This window comes from Ochotona princeps, chromosome 3, assembly GCF_030435755.1.
Source record: "Ochotona princeps isolate mOchPri1 chromosome 3, mOchPri1.hap1, whole genome shotgun sequence".
Taxonomy (NCBI): domain Eukaryota; kingdom Metazoa; phylum Chordata; class Mammalia; order Lagomorpha; family Ochotonidae; genus Ochotona; species Ochotona princeps.
In genome coordinates this window covers 65,768,896-65,784,156 of record NC_080834.1, presented here as the reverse complement: position 1 = coordinate 65,784,156, position 15,261 = coordinate 65,768,896, and the positions used below count along the sequence as shown (strand labels likewise).

Here is a 15,261-nt window from a genome sequence, read left to right as displayed (position 1 = left end):
AAAGAAAAATAAGAAAAGAAGGAACAAAAATAGGAGTGAGCCAGAGAGGAAGGCTAAAATGTGGAGTATAATTATGCATATATCTATATCTCTCTCTATATAGATAGCTTGTATTTTGCATGAAGATATCTTGTATCAGAGAGGACATATGATATTTGTCCTTTTGGAATTGACTTACTTCACTGAGCAGGTTGCAAATGGTAGAATTTCATTCTTTTTAATGGCTGAGTAGTATTCCATAGAGTAGATGTACCACAGTTTCCCTCTTTTGATGGGCATCTGGGTTGTTTTCACGTCTTTGCTACTGTTGATTGTGCTGCTATCAACATAGAATTACAGGTCAGTTTCACATTGGCAGATTTCATTTCATTTGAATATATTCCCAGAAGTGGACTAGCTGGGTCATATGAAGAATCAATTTTCGGTTGTCTTAGTACTCTCCATACTGACTTCCACAGCAACTGACTTCCCAGCAACTGTAAACTAGGATATCTTTTTTCCAACAATCATAGCAGCAGAAAGACCAAATATCATATGTTGTCTCTGATACAAGACAACCTTCACGCAAACTGCAAGATCAATAGATAGATAAACATGCACGTGCAGATAGTTATTTAGAAGAACTGTGTAATAGAGACTATCATATTGAGATGCAAACGTACAACACAATATGCATCTTTTCTTTTCGATAAAAGATGGACTCCCAATGAAACTTAAATATATCTTGACAAAAGGATGCTGGATATTTTGCCATTGTATATACCTACAATGTCAGCATATACTTAAATAGCAGAATGATGGACTATTTACTGCTTTTGAAGGACTATTTTAATATAGGGGAAATTAGTGTGGGGAGAGGAGTTAGTGGGAAGAAAACCCCAAGGCCTATGGGACTGTATCATAAAATTAAAAGTAAAACTGTATATATAAAACACATAAAATTTGTTCCCTTTAAATAAAATTTAAAATGAAAAAAACATGAAAAATTCTGTGACTATTTACACTAAAAAAAGATAATAAATATTAGTATACATTCTAAACATTTCTGTATAACATTTTTGACAGTGAGGCTATAACTTTCTTATTTCTCAGACTATAGATCATAGGATTTAACACAGGAATTATGATTGTATAAAATAAGGAGTCCATCATGTCTTGGTCATCTGCTTTTTGAGATGTAGGACACACATACATGAAGAGAAGAGGACCAAAATACAGAGAGACAGATAAGAGATGGGCTCCACAGGTGGAGAATGCCTTCCTTGCACCCTTTTCAGACTTCTTTTTTAGTACTGTGAAGAGAATAAATGTATAAGAGACAAGAACAGTTACAATGGTGAACACTTGAATTGAACCAGATAAAATGAAAACCATTAGAAAATTAATAGAAGGATCGGTACAGGAAATCTTAAATAAAGGTATAATGTCACAGTAAAAGTGATGCAATATGTTGGAATTACAGAAGGTCAATCTAAATAAAATTCCGTCGTGAATGAGGGCATGAACAAAGCCACCTACAAATGACAAGACTAACAGCTGGCTGCATAGTCTATTTGTCATAATAACTGGGTAAAGCAATGGCTTGCATATGGCTACAAAGCGATCATATGCCATTGCTGCCAAAAGGAAACATTCTGTTGTTCCACCAAATGCAAAGGAAAGAAACTGTATCATACATTCAGAGAGTGATATCCTATTACTCTTGACTAAGAAATTGACGAGCATCTTTGGAGTCACTGTAGATGATATCCAAGCATCCACAAAGGCTAAGCTCCCAAGGAAAAAGTACATGGGGATGTGGAGGGCAGAGTCACTCCAGATGAGAACAATGAGTCCCACATTCCCAACAACAGTCAGAAGATAGATCAACAGGAACACCAGGAACAGGGGGATTTTCCACTGTGGTTGATAAGAAATTCCTGTGAGAATAAACTCTGTCAAAAAGGTTGCATTTTCCTTTTCCATACCTTCACTGGGTATCTCCTGTAATGAAACAAAATAAATAAAAGAATGTATTGGTATTTGTAACATTTATTTTGGAAGAATAGCTTTATATAAAACCATACTCTTATCACACTATATTTTAATTTTATTTAGTATTACTGGAAATTATTTTGTGAAATGAAAGCTTGAAGTAAATGTAATTGTTTCAATTACAATTTTTTAAATGCGTCACAGGTTTTTTAAATGTATGTACGTTTTCTAGTCTATGCAGGGAATCATAACAGAAGTATGGGGGAAATGAAAATAGTAGTTAGTAGTTAGTAAAGATTAGAGGAGTCACTTGGTTATTAGGTAGATAGTCTTGCAAAATTGTTGCATGAGCATCTTCAATTTTTAGACACTTGGTATTATAATACTACTAGAGTAACAGACAAGAATTTGGGAGTCATTGGCCTACTTGATATAACAGTGGATCATCTATCACTTCGTGAGTACACAAAGATAAGAATGGAATAAGATAAAAAAATTGAGGAATTTAAACAACAGAAGTCATAAAGACAGTTGATGTCACTTAAGAGTATTAAATGGTCAGTATCTGAGCCAAGTTTTCATCACATGGGTTTTTGCAGCAGAAAATCCATTGGAACTTGATTTGTCTTCTCAAACCCGCACAATCTATATATGAGTAAAAAGACTTGTAGACAAAACTACCTGAATGAAAAATGATTTTGGTGCCCAGATTGCCAAGACAAACATACTGAGGCTCTAGCACATTTGCTGTGTACCAAACAAGAGCAATGTGAGCGTGCAATGAATTGGCTGGGTTTGACAGCAACAGTAAGTGAGCTACTGTTAGGACGTGATCCTGGCTGTTGGCTGGCTATGATGCTTCCTTCTGCTCCTGCCATTTGTACTAGCTGATTTACTCAAATTCCCTAGCATTTCTTTATTACAACTGATTTCCATTTAGTTAATTCATTTTCTGTTGGAACACAAGTTGTAAATGTCTAGAAAACATAAGGGAAATATAACAAACAGATGGCAAACTAAGTAATCACAGGATCAAGAAGGTCAACAGCTGAGTGTTTGGATCAGGAAAAGAGAAATTGCTAATAACAAGTGGAAACTGCTGAAATGAATGCTCTAGGACAAGAAAAAATGGAGACCAGCACATTTGAAAAGGATGAAAGTTTAGTGGTTTTAAAGACAATGTTACATTGTGTAACAGAATTAAGGTCAGAGAGTAACAAATGGTGAATATAAAAAGAAGTGACAATACAGTTGAAATATTTTAAGCAAAACTTTCCAAAGAAATGGTGGTTACATGCAAAGTGAGGACTGGAAAATACTCAGTGGAGAGAAGGTGCAGAGTGGCAAGACAAATTTGGCAGAGTGAAAATAAAGCAGGAGGGTGAAAGGAAGGAAAACAAGAGAATAACAGAACAGTACGGATGGTCTTAGAAGCCGAGCAGGATCAGGCCTGACTAGTACTTGGATGGGAGGACAAAAATGGCTAAGAAAAGGAAGAGGGAAAAGCATAGATACCTGAGGACAAAAAAAAGAAGATATTTAAAGGTTATGTTATCATCAATCTTTTTTGTGCTACACTGTGAGCAAGAAAAAACCAAAGGTTAAAAAAAAATGTACTTTGCTAAGATATTTTAATAAATTGACAATTTATGACTTTTCTGTTGCTCTCATCATTATGCAATCTCTCATAAGACAGACGGCGAATAAAACAAATACATTTTTAAAGGTTTATTTTCCTAGAATTTGTATATGATAAATACTTTGATTACACTTTATTTCATAAATTTTGTTTTAGTTACAAATATATTGGCCTCGTCTGAAAGCTCATTCCGCATTTAAACGTTGTGTGTTCTTTGTTACTATGTCTGTTAGAACTTAATGTCTACAGATCTTGTGCTGGTTTTTTTTATTTTCTGAGACCACTTTCTTCTATAATAGGTTTTCTCTCTCAATTTTTAGCAGAATAAAATTAACCAGACTAGATATTAATATAGATAATACAAAGAACAAATATCAATAATGAAACATAAGTAGATCTTTTATGTTGAAATAGCTTCCTTCAATACAATCCTAAATCACAAAATTAAAAATTTGATTCTTATATGGGTACTTTTAAACCAGAATTGCTAAGTAGAGTAGGGGGAGGGCATTTTCTCATGTACTCTGACACACACACATGCACACACACATTTACACAAAATGAAATATATGTACTTTTATATATTTCAATGCATGTTTCTGAAACATCTAAATTACATAAGTAATGCATGTTGCATTACACAACATATAATTTAATGAACTTATTATCACAAGTAGTAATATGTAAAGAAGTTAGCATTTTTAATGTTTATTTGCTTGCTTTTGTTTATAAAGTAGAATGACAGAAACAGTCAGAAGCAGAGATAAGCAGGGAGAGAGAGAAAGAGAGAAAGGGAGAAGAGATAGCCTCCAAGTACCTGCTGATTCACGCCCCCAAACACCCACCGTAACCTGGGCTGGACCGGGTCAAAGCCAGGGACCCTGCAGTTACTCCAGACCTCCCCAGGGGGTACACAGTCCAAGCACAGAATCCTTCATCCCCAGGGTGTGTGCCCACAGAACAAAGGCACTTAATATATGAACCAGACATCCCTGACAGAGAGCCTATTGCTCTGCCACAATGCTCGCTACCAAAAAGTTAACATTTAATTGATATATCCTTACAAGTTTTATTCAGAAAATGCGATTGTATAAAATGTATCCTTATATAAAAATCATCAGAATTATTTCTTCTGTATTGTTATGATTTGAATCTTTAAACTCGGTTTTAAATCATTTAATGCTCTAGAGCACCAGCACACAAAAAGTCATCGTGGCTGATTGAAAAAGATACTAAATCGGTGTTACAGGGAACATTTCATCTCACTGATGCTTCATTATCCAGATTTCAGCCTTTAATATAAAGTGTAAATATTGTCAGCCTTTTGTTTTCCATTCCTGGCATATTATCAAAATAATCCAAAATTATTATGAATTGAAGACTAATTTCAATTTCCATTGTAAATAATAATGAATATTGTAGAAATGGTCTCTTACCAATATCTTCTAAGAAATGATGATGATCTTTGAAAGCATTAGGCTGTTTCAAGCAGAAAAAGTGCACGCAGTAGCACAGGAATGACCATTATACGCGTGGTGATTCAGAACACAGATTCCTTTTGGAAGCTTAATTCTCTATGCCCCAGTAAATGTCATTTTTATTCATTTGCTTTCAACACAAGCATCATTGAATTGCATATCTTTGTGTGGATAAATGAAATTCCCCAGAGTTCCTGAGGATTCCCTATAGGACTCAGTGAGGATCTTCAACTGGGCATTGCTTATTTAGATATGTATAAGAAACCCAGATCATCCCCCATGTATTACAGACTTTGGAATCATTAATATCAAGACACTGTAGATAATTCTAGACTTAAAATTTTGAAATTACACATTACACCATTATTCCCCCTTGCACATCTCACATTTGATGGTATCATGATCATGTCAATTTACATATAAAATCTGGTACTCTAATTATTTGGGCTAAATTAAGGCATAATTTTGAAGACCAAGGACTGAATAAGCATTGTAGTGCAGCCTGTGCTGCCAGCTTTCCATGTCGAGTGCCAGTTCAATCCAGGCAGTTCTTCCCATCCAGCTTCCTACTAATGCATCAATGGCTTATGCATCAATGTTTGAGTTCCTGCCAGCAAGGTAGGAGACCTGGATGGAAATCCCAGGTTTTGGTTTAACTTAGCTGCAATTGTTAAAACCCTTTTGTCTCTGTCATTCCACCCTTCAAATAATTAAGTAAATAAGCCCTAAAAAAAAGAAAGAAAGAAAGAAAGAAAACTCTAAAGATGTAAGCTCCCTTTAGGTTGAACTCAAGTGAAATTCTCCAAACTTGAGGCATTTACCTAGCTCCCAAATGAGCTAGGACAGGGTCACAAGGCAGAAAAAGACAAAACAAAGCCACAGAATCTTTTGGAGAAGTAACCTAAATTTGTGCTTTCCTGATTGAAATGTCTGTAAGTTACATGTTCATCTTGTAAAAATGCAGATTCCATTTCAGTAAGGAGTGGGACTTGGCAATCTTCATTTAAAATAAGTTAGTGAGGCCTGGCTGCGTGGCCTAGCAGCTAAAAGTCCTTGCCTTGAACACGCCGGGATCCCATATGGTCACCGGTTCTAATCCCAGCAGCTCCACTTCCCATCCAGCTCCCTGCTTGTGGCCTGGGAAAGCAGTCAAGGACAGCCTAAAACCTTGGGACCCTGCACCTGCGTGGGAGACCTGGAAGAGGTTCCTGGTTCCCAGCTTCGGATCGGCCCAGCACTGGCCGTTGCGCTCACTTGGGGAGTGAATCATTGGACGTAAGATCTTCCTCGCTGTCTGTCCTCCTCTCTGTATATCTGACTTTGTAATAAAAATAGGTTAATCTTTAAAAAATATTTTAAATAATAAAACAAGTTAGTGCCTATATGGACACTATTGGAACTCAGTCCTATGGGAGCATATTAGGTAATCAGCCACTAGCAGTGGTGAAGGGTAAATTACTGCACCTGACAGACCACTACAGTGCTAGACCATCGATTTTAGGAGCTGAATTACCATCCTTTTCAGATAACCTCTTCTTTTCATCTGCCACCAGCTTTAGAGGAGCATAGTCAAGAAATACCTGATTAGAAATCAATACGACATGTAAACCTTTCAGTTCTCCTGAAATACTAAATACACCATGGCATTCAGATAGGAGTGACATTATTACATGTGATTCTTGCTTTCACATTTCCTATTATATTATTTAATATGACTGCGATGCCTACAACCACGGCATCACACTACTGTTGACAGTTTCTAGTAGCCCTCTAATACCACACTTTTTCTGCCCTTTACTGCTGTTTTTGTGTATTATATTCCAGTTTCTCATGTGTAAGGTCTCTATTCATCTCCTAAAGCCATTCAAATTAGCATTCAGCTTTGAATTTCCTTTTTTTTTTTTGCTCTTTAAACCTTTTTTAGAATACAAAAGTTTGGATTTCACTGTTCAAATCTTACAACTAGATCTTAACCTTTTTTACTGTATTGTCTTAAGGGAAGTATCCTCTGCACCTTGCTAACCCAGTTTATTTTGCCAGCTCCACTTGACATACCTCAAATAAGAATAAATAGAGCAAATTCATCAGCTATGTCAAGACAAGTTCCAAGGGCAAAACTATCAGTTTTCCACCTCATCATCTGTAATAATTCATCACTATATTTTATAAAGTATATTCACCAATTCATTTTTACACTATAGTTTAATTAGTCACCACATAAATACATTCCTATGACTAAACAGTTTTTAACCATTCTTTTTCTCTTGGAAGGCATAAGTATATTTGCCCATTACTTAGGCCAGGCATATGCTTGCTAACATATTCGTCATGATTATCTGTTAACATTAAATATTCTGAAAACAATTATGTTAAGATACCAAACATGATGATTATCATTAACAATGACTTTGTCAGTTTGTGTTTGAGGCATTTTGCACTTAGAGCCACTCTAATTTTTGAACTAGGTTGTTCCCATGTCTTTGTTATTGTAGATTACAGATTACAGATTTCATTTCCCTTGGGTATATTTCCAGAAATGGGTTAGCTGGGTCATACAGCATATTAATTTTCAGTTGTCTTAGCACTCTCCATACTGACATCCATATTTGTTGTACTAGCCTACTCTCCCACCAACAGTGAAGGAGGGTACCTTATTTCCCACATCCATACCAACAAGTGTTGTCAGTGGAGTTCTGAATAATGGCCAAGATCACTGGTGTTAGGTGGAACCTCAATGCCATTTTCAACCCAAATACCCATCAAAAGAGGAGTGGATAACGAAACTGTGGTACATCTACTATATGGAATACTATTCAGCCATTAAAAAGAATGAAATTCTACAATTGACAACCAAATGGTCCCAAATAGAGGCCATTATGCTCAATGAAATAAGTCATTCCCAAAAGGACAAATATCGGGCTCGGCAGTGTGGCCTGGTGGCTAAGGTCCTCGCCTTGATCCCATGTGGCCTCTGGTTCTAATCCCAGCAGCTCCACTTCCTCTCTATCTCTCCTCCTCTCAGTATATCTGACTTTGTAATAAAAATAAAATAAATCTTTAAAAAAAAAGGACAAATATCATATGCTCTCTCTGATATAAGAAACCTCCATGCAAAATATAAAATCAATAACCTTTTCAATACTGTTTCTGCTACATCTCAATGGTTTTGAAATTTTGTTTTTATCTTCATTTCTTCAAAAAAATGTTTTCTTATCAATTTTGTGGGGGGAGAGCCTTGGAGTGGGAGAAAATGAAATCCCAGAGCCAAAGAAACTGAATCATAGGATAGTAAAAAATAAATTAAAAATAAAATTTAAAAACTACAGGCATTTTGAAGATTTTTGCATTAAATTAAAACCATGTTTCTTTAAAAAGAGCCATTCTATAGTTTATCTATACTCAATCAAGGTGCCAGCATTTAGAATATCTCTGTGCTATCTAAAGACACATTTTATATAGCATTAGCAAATATCCTCTTGAAGATCAGTTATTTCTAGCAATGGTATATTATTATTAGGAATGAGAAATGTATTCAGAAACATCTACTAGCCAAGTCGTGAAAACTGAATGCCTACATTTAGATTAAGTGGGTTTCCTACTGTTCAATATTATTCCTTATAACTGACTTGCGGTATACCAGGTTAAGCTACCAATTGCAATGCCCTAACACCTCATATTAGAGTGCTGTCTTGAATCCTGGCTATTTCATTTCTGATACAGCTACCTGTTGATGCGTTTGGGAAGGCAGTGAAACATGGCCCAAATACTTCAGGCCTTGCCACTTTTGGGAGATCAAGATGGAGTTCCTGGCTCCTGACTACAGGTTGGCATACATCTGCCTATTGAAGCAATTTGGGGAGTAAACTGACAGAAGTTTCTCTTTCTCTCTCTCTCTCTCTTTTCCCCATTCCCTCTTTCATTCTCTTGTTCTTCCCTTTAAGTAATAAAAATATTTTAAAAATATGTATCACTCCTTTGACTATGTAATCCGGTCATCAAGATTAACACAAACTTCTAATATTTATTTATTTCTAATATTTATTCATTGAAACAGGCTTCAGGTTTTCAATTACCCCTCTATTCGTTGAGACTCTTTGCCCCTGTATTCCCCATCTTGAGTAGTGAGCATGTTAACTTTTAGTTGATTAGTAAATACAGTATCTACCAGGTTCCCAATGAAACATCTCATTTGCCCCATTCTGTCTCTTGGTATTCTCCTAATAGTATTTCCACCTTGTTAGAACTGTTGTTAACACTAAAGCTGTCCTTAATCTTCCATGCTTACATTTGTTTTCTAATATAATTCACTTAATCCTAAAGGTTTAAAGCTCTATCATGTAAGTTCCCTTTATGAGATTTGTCATAACTAGCCTTAAAAAACTAACAATTCTTCAACCAATCAATCAAGCAGCCACTTCACCACCAAAGTTTCAAAAATAGTTTCACTACTTGTTCACCTACAAAAGTGTCACTTAATCATCAGGTCACTCTAGCCGACTTCAAGTGGACAAGGACAATCAAATTTTCAAAATATGTAAGTATAAAATGTGTACTTACTTTTCCAAGCCAACATGCCAGCCAAACTGAAGAAGACTGAGAAACTGCACTGCCATGTGAGCCACAGCCGCATCCACAACCACAGGAAGCACCCGGGAGTGTGTGTGTGGGATGGGGTGGTGCAGCAAGGGAAAGGGGGAAGCTGGTAACATCATGACCACCACAGCATCAACTTCCTCAACAACTATCATCCAGGTTTCCTTGGGAAAGTTGGAATGAGACATTACCACTTGAAGAGGAACCAGAGCTTCTGCCCAACTGTCAACTTCAGTAAGTGCTGCCAAGAACAAGACTGGAGTTGCCAACATCACTGATGTGGTGTAGTCAGGCTGCTACAGAGTTCTGGGAAAGAAAAGCTCCAAAAGCAGCCTATCATCATGCAGGTTGAATTCTTCCACAGAAGAGCTGAGAATATTAAGGGGAATGGGAAGAGCCTGTGTCTTGGTGGCTTGAAGCTACACAGTTCATTAAAGCACATCGCTTCTGAAAATAAATGCATATTTAGCCAATTTATTACCCAAATTAAATTAGCTGTAATTAGGAATGCTGAACAGGTAAAACATTTGCATTTCACATACCTTGGGTCCCCAGACAGAGCTTCTCAAAACTCAACCACTGGATGCAAATCAAGATCTGCATAAACCAAATCTGCACCAATAAGATGCAGTGGGGAATCTATTTTGCTGTTTTTTTTCTTTTTCAAAGAACCAGCTCTTTGATTTATTCATCTTACGTGTTGGGGTTTTTTGTTTGTTTGTTTGTTTGGTCTCTGGTTAACTTCCTCCCTCATTTTGATTATTTCTTTTATTCTGCTAATCTGGAATTATTTTTCTATTATTTTTATAGTTCCTTCAGATTAATATAGTTAGCTCATTTACCCAGTGCCTAATTTCTTGATGTAGACACTGATTGCAATGAACTTTGCTCTTAGCACTGCCTTGATTGACTGGGATTCTGTTTCATTAATCTGTGCATTGAAGTTGGTGGGTTGGTAAGGTCCCCCACTATTATTACGTTAGAATCTGTATCTCGCTTTAAGAAGTCCATTAACAACTGTTTCTCATAGCTAGGAACCCTGGCATTTAGTGCTTATATGTTTATTACTATTGTTTCTTCTTGCTGAATGGATCCCTTAAACATTATGTTGTATCCTTCATCTCTTAATGCTTTTTCATGTTGAAGTCTATATTATCTGATGCAAGAATAGCTACATCAGCCACCTGTTTCCATTGGCCTGGAATATCCTACTCCATCCCTTCACTTTTAATTTGCATGTATCTTTGTTGGGGAGAATGTTTCTTGTAGGCAACAGATAGATGAGTCCTGTTTTTGATCCATTTGACTAATCTGTTTTTTGACTGATAAGTTTAAGACATTTGAATTCAGGGTTAACATCAATAGATTGTGAATTGGTTCTGTGATGTTACCAGTGGATTTCTCATTGTTACTTTTGTGGTTTGCTTGAGATGTTCTGCACTTTTGTCATGTTTCGCTATGGTAGTTGCCATTCATTCTTGCAGGTTGTATTTATTTAATATATACTTTTTATTTTTTGATAATTCCGTAAGTTTAGGTATTCCCCCCACCATACCATTCCCAACATCTCCCACCACTACTGATTTTCCCTATATTACCACAATAGTATAGTCCTTCACCAAGTTCCATAATCCTATACCTGCAAGTACTGGCACTGCATGTAAGTAATGGTGTGTCTCAGCTGCTCAACTTTTCATCAACTCCATACTTACAGCCTGGGGAAGGAGCAGCAGATGGCCCAAAGCTTTAGGGTCATGCACTTGCATGGGAGACTTGGAAGAAATTCCTGGTTCCTGATTGAATCAGCTCTAGTCATTGCAGCCGTTTGTGGAGTGAATCAACTAATGAAAGATATATCTCCCTGTTTCTCCTCTTGGTAAATCTGTTTTTGTAACAAAAATAAGTAAATCTTTCAAAAATAAAAACTAAATTCCATTAAAATAAAAGTTCAGCGATTCTGAATTTTGTTCCTAAGCAGTAAATATACCAAGAGGCAGAGCTTGTGTTTCATCAGTCAGTGAGTTATTGTGTGTGGCAGACACCCATGAAGCCGTATTAATTTGCAGGTATATAGGACTGGCCAAGAGTGCATTGATATAAGAAAGCACAGAGGGCAACCTCAATTAGAGGTATTATCAGTAAATATTTCTCAGTGTTTCTTGCTAAAATTTCTTGCTACTAATTGTGATTTTGGAAATCCCTAGAAAACAGCTAATATTCAAAATGTTAACTCCCCAATAGAAAGCAGAGCCCTATTTCGTGTTTGTTTTGCTTTTATAATAATTCATTATGGATAATATTATCAAATCTTCACTAATACATTATACTTCCCATAATCAAGGAAGCATAATATAAGCTGAAATCCTTCCCATAAAGAGCACTGACTCCTCTGACAACCAATGACGTAGTGAAATGAGAGTCATGGCCACATTATAGAACCTCGGGATTTTTTTCAAGTAGAAGGCAAATAAATTTGAATGTTGTCTCAATTTGTTTATTTCTTCATTATTTTTCTCAAGGCGCCTATGACCTCTTTATTCCTCAGGCTATAAATAAAAGGGTTCAACAGGGGAATAACTATTGTGTAGAATACAGAATACATTTTGTTCTGCTCTTCAGTGGGTACTGACCCAGGATGCACGTACATGAGGAAGAGAGTGCCATAGAACAAAAAGACAGAGAGCAGGTGGGCACTGCACGTGGACAGGGCTTTACTTCTGCCCTTCTCAGATTTCTTCTTCAGGATGGCTGAGAGGACACACGAGTAAGAGATGAGAATCATCATAAAAGTGGAGACTTGTATAAAAGCTGAAAAAACAACCACCAGGAGTATATTAATAGTTGGGTCACTGCAAGAAATTTTGAACAATTGTAAAATTTCACAGTAGAAATATTGTATGATATTGGACCTACAGAAAGATAATCTTACTAGTAAACCCACATGAATGGCTGAATGAATGAAACCAATTACAAATGATCCACTTATCAGCCAAGCACATAATCTGTTGGACATTACCACAGAATAAAGCAAAGGGTTACATATTGCTACATAGCGGTCATAAGCCATCACAACCAGGAGGAAACATTCTGTTGTTGCACAGCAACCAAAAACATAAAATTGAGCAATGCAGTCAGAAAAGGATATTTCATGATTCTCTGATAAAAAGTTGATAAGCATTGTGGGAGTCACAGAGGAAGAAGTGCAGGCATCTGCAAAGGCTAAGCAGCCCAGGAAGGAGTACATGGGGGTGTGAAGGTGGGGATCCTTACAGATGAGAGCCATCAGTCCAAGGTTTCCCACCATGGTGACAAGGTAGACCTCCAGGAACACCAAGAACAGGGGTTTCTGCAGCTCTGGACGATCTGTAAGTCCTGTGAGGATGAACTCATTCACCAGAGTCTTGTTTTCTTCTGCCATGGCTGACCTAGACAATCACCACAATGTGGGAAAGTAGTCAGGAAACTGTCATAAAACAATCATGGAACTAACAATATTTTCATGTAACCATATTATTCCCTAAAGTGCTTCTAATAATTTTAGTAGCTTCAAATTTTTATTTTCACATGGTTACTCATACAGAATATAAAACTTGTCTTTGGTAAAAAGTTGCTAATAATAATTGGCTCTAATGAAACATAAACATAATGCCATTCCTGTTTATGTAGTTTTGTACCTGTATTCACTTTTAAGATTCATATACAGGGGAATATTTCCATTATTTTCAAGAGAAACATAAATAGTAAGAACAGTCAAAATACTTTCATATCAAAATGTAATAATGCCATAACTCACGTTACCATTTAGTGACATTAGAATAGACAGGAAGTTCCATGCAAAAACTTACTCTACAAATATATTCTAATGTAATTTGAAATGTATAAGAAGACTCTGACAAGTTTTATCCAGCAGTAAAAGAATAATTGGATTGGTAGAGACTAGTGGGTCTCAATTTTGAAATTAGTCTGGAAGTAAACAAGATTAATCGCCTTAATAAACAGATTTCTCACCCTACTCAAGGTGAAAACACTGGGCACATTTTTTGTACAACTGTTGGATAAAGCACAGTGTGACCATATAGTGGAATAATATTCACTCAAGCTAACCTAAAACCTAAGCTAACTGAATTGGGAATTACCAGGTGACACATTCATTTAAAAAAAATAAGATGCAGATAAAAGTAAATAATATATTCATATTATTATAAAACAAACAACAGTTAAATTTATTTACTTATTTAAAATTCAAATTCATAGTGAGAAACAGAGAGAGAGAGAGACCTCCCATCTGCTAGTTCACTTCCTAAGTAGTCACAATGGCTAGTGCTACATCAGACTTATGCCAAGCCAGGAACCAGAAGCTTCGCCCTGGTCTCCCATTTCAATGGCAGGAGCCCATGCACTTGGGCCATTTTCCACTACTTTTCCATGCAATTCATAGGAAGCTAGATCAGAAATGGCACCTATGAGTGAAACCAGCAGCACTGGTGGTGGCTTTATATCTATTTTACACAGAAAAAAAATGTGAATAAGAGATCTTACATTTTTAACTATGTTTTTTTTTTAATTTTAATTAAAGATAGGAATGAAATAAGTGGAAGAAAAAGTAAGAGGAATAATCAAGAAAAGAATTCCACAAGGTGAGTGGGCATTTAACCTAGGAGTTAAAATGCCTGCAGGAGAGTTTCAAGATGACAGAATAAGGTAAGAACAGGTTTAAACAGACAGAGAAGGGTTAGCAAGGTAAAGCAAAGAGGCACAATCCTGGGAAACAGGAGAGGACAAGCTGATGGCAGCGGGATACCTGGAGACCCATAGACACAGAGAAGCCAAGGGGTAGTGCAATGATCAGATATGCCACTGGCAACTGACACTCCCCCAACAACCAGGTGAGAAGGGGAGTTCACCAGAAACTCAGAACGTGAAGCCAGCCTTAAAATTGCCCATCCTGTGAACACGTTTCATACAACCATGACAGAAGCAGAGTGGCAGAATCCAAGTGCTTGATGTGGGAACAAGGCAGATACCACGGCCCAGATGCCCACTAGTGCCACATCAGGCAGCATTTTGTGTCTGGAGGCAAAGCATGTGAACAAACAGTGAACTATGCATGTGCTGAGCTAGAAGAGACCTACCTCACTTTTAGCTCAACTCATAGCCCTGGCCCCACATGGAAAGCAATACTGACTTGGTATTCTCCCAGCCCAAACAGGTCTGGTTAGCAGTCAGACCTACTTGCCAGCAGATTCTGGAAAGAATAAGAAAGAAAAAAATCTGCAATGGGCAACACTGACAACTATGTGATGTAGGATAAAGTCACAGCTGATGTCTCCCTAAACCTGGATATTGCTGGAACTGGAAGCAGGAGAAAGGCTAAGGAGGCAATGGTGTCGCCACGGCACAGGACCACAGCGGGTGAAGAGTGCTAAGCCAGGGTCAGGGACAAGGGAGGCTGTAGCAGCACGGGAGCCCAGGAGCAAGACTCGCTGGAAGGAATGAGCGGTACAGAACAGCATCAGTAAAGTCAACCTGGCACCACGTAAAAGGATTGCTAATCAGAGTTGCAATAATCGGGAGCAA

The 15,261-nt window shown here is 37.1% G+C and overlaps 2 protein-coding genes and 1 pseudogene across 2 annotated transcripts; 1 reads left to right on the top strand and 2 right to left on the bottom strand.

Annotated features, from left to right (window-relative positions):
• Window positions 1-1,035: 1,035 nt before the first annotated feature.
• LOC101521658 (olfactory receptor 5H2-like) lies at window positions 1,036-1,974 on the bottom strand. The gene has a single exon (XM_004596553.4). The coding sequence runs from the start codon at window positions 1,963-1,965 to the stop codon at window positions 1,036-1,038; it is 930 nt and encodes a 309-aa protein (XP_004596610.1). The 5' UTR covers window positions 1,966-1,974.
• A 7,688-nt stretch (window positions 1,975-9,662) lies between these two features.
• Window positions 9,663-10,101, top strand: LOC101521906 (large ribosomal subunit protein uL15-like; annotated as a pseudogene).
• A 2,077-nt stretch (window positions 10,102-12,178) lies between these two features.
• LOC131479818 (olfactory receptor 5AC1-like) lies at window positions 12,179-13,102 on the bottom strand. The gene has a single exon (XM_058661276.1). The coding sequence runs from the start codon at window positions 13,100-13,102 to the stop codon at window positions 12,179-12,181; it is 924 nt and encodes a 307-aa protein (XP_058517259.1).
• Window positions 13,103-15,261: the final 2,159 nt, after the last annotated feature.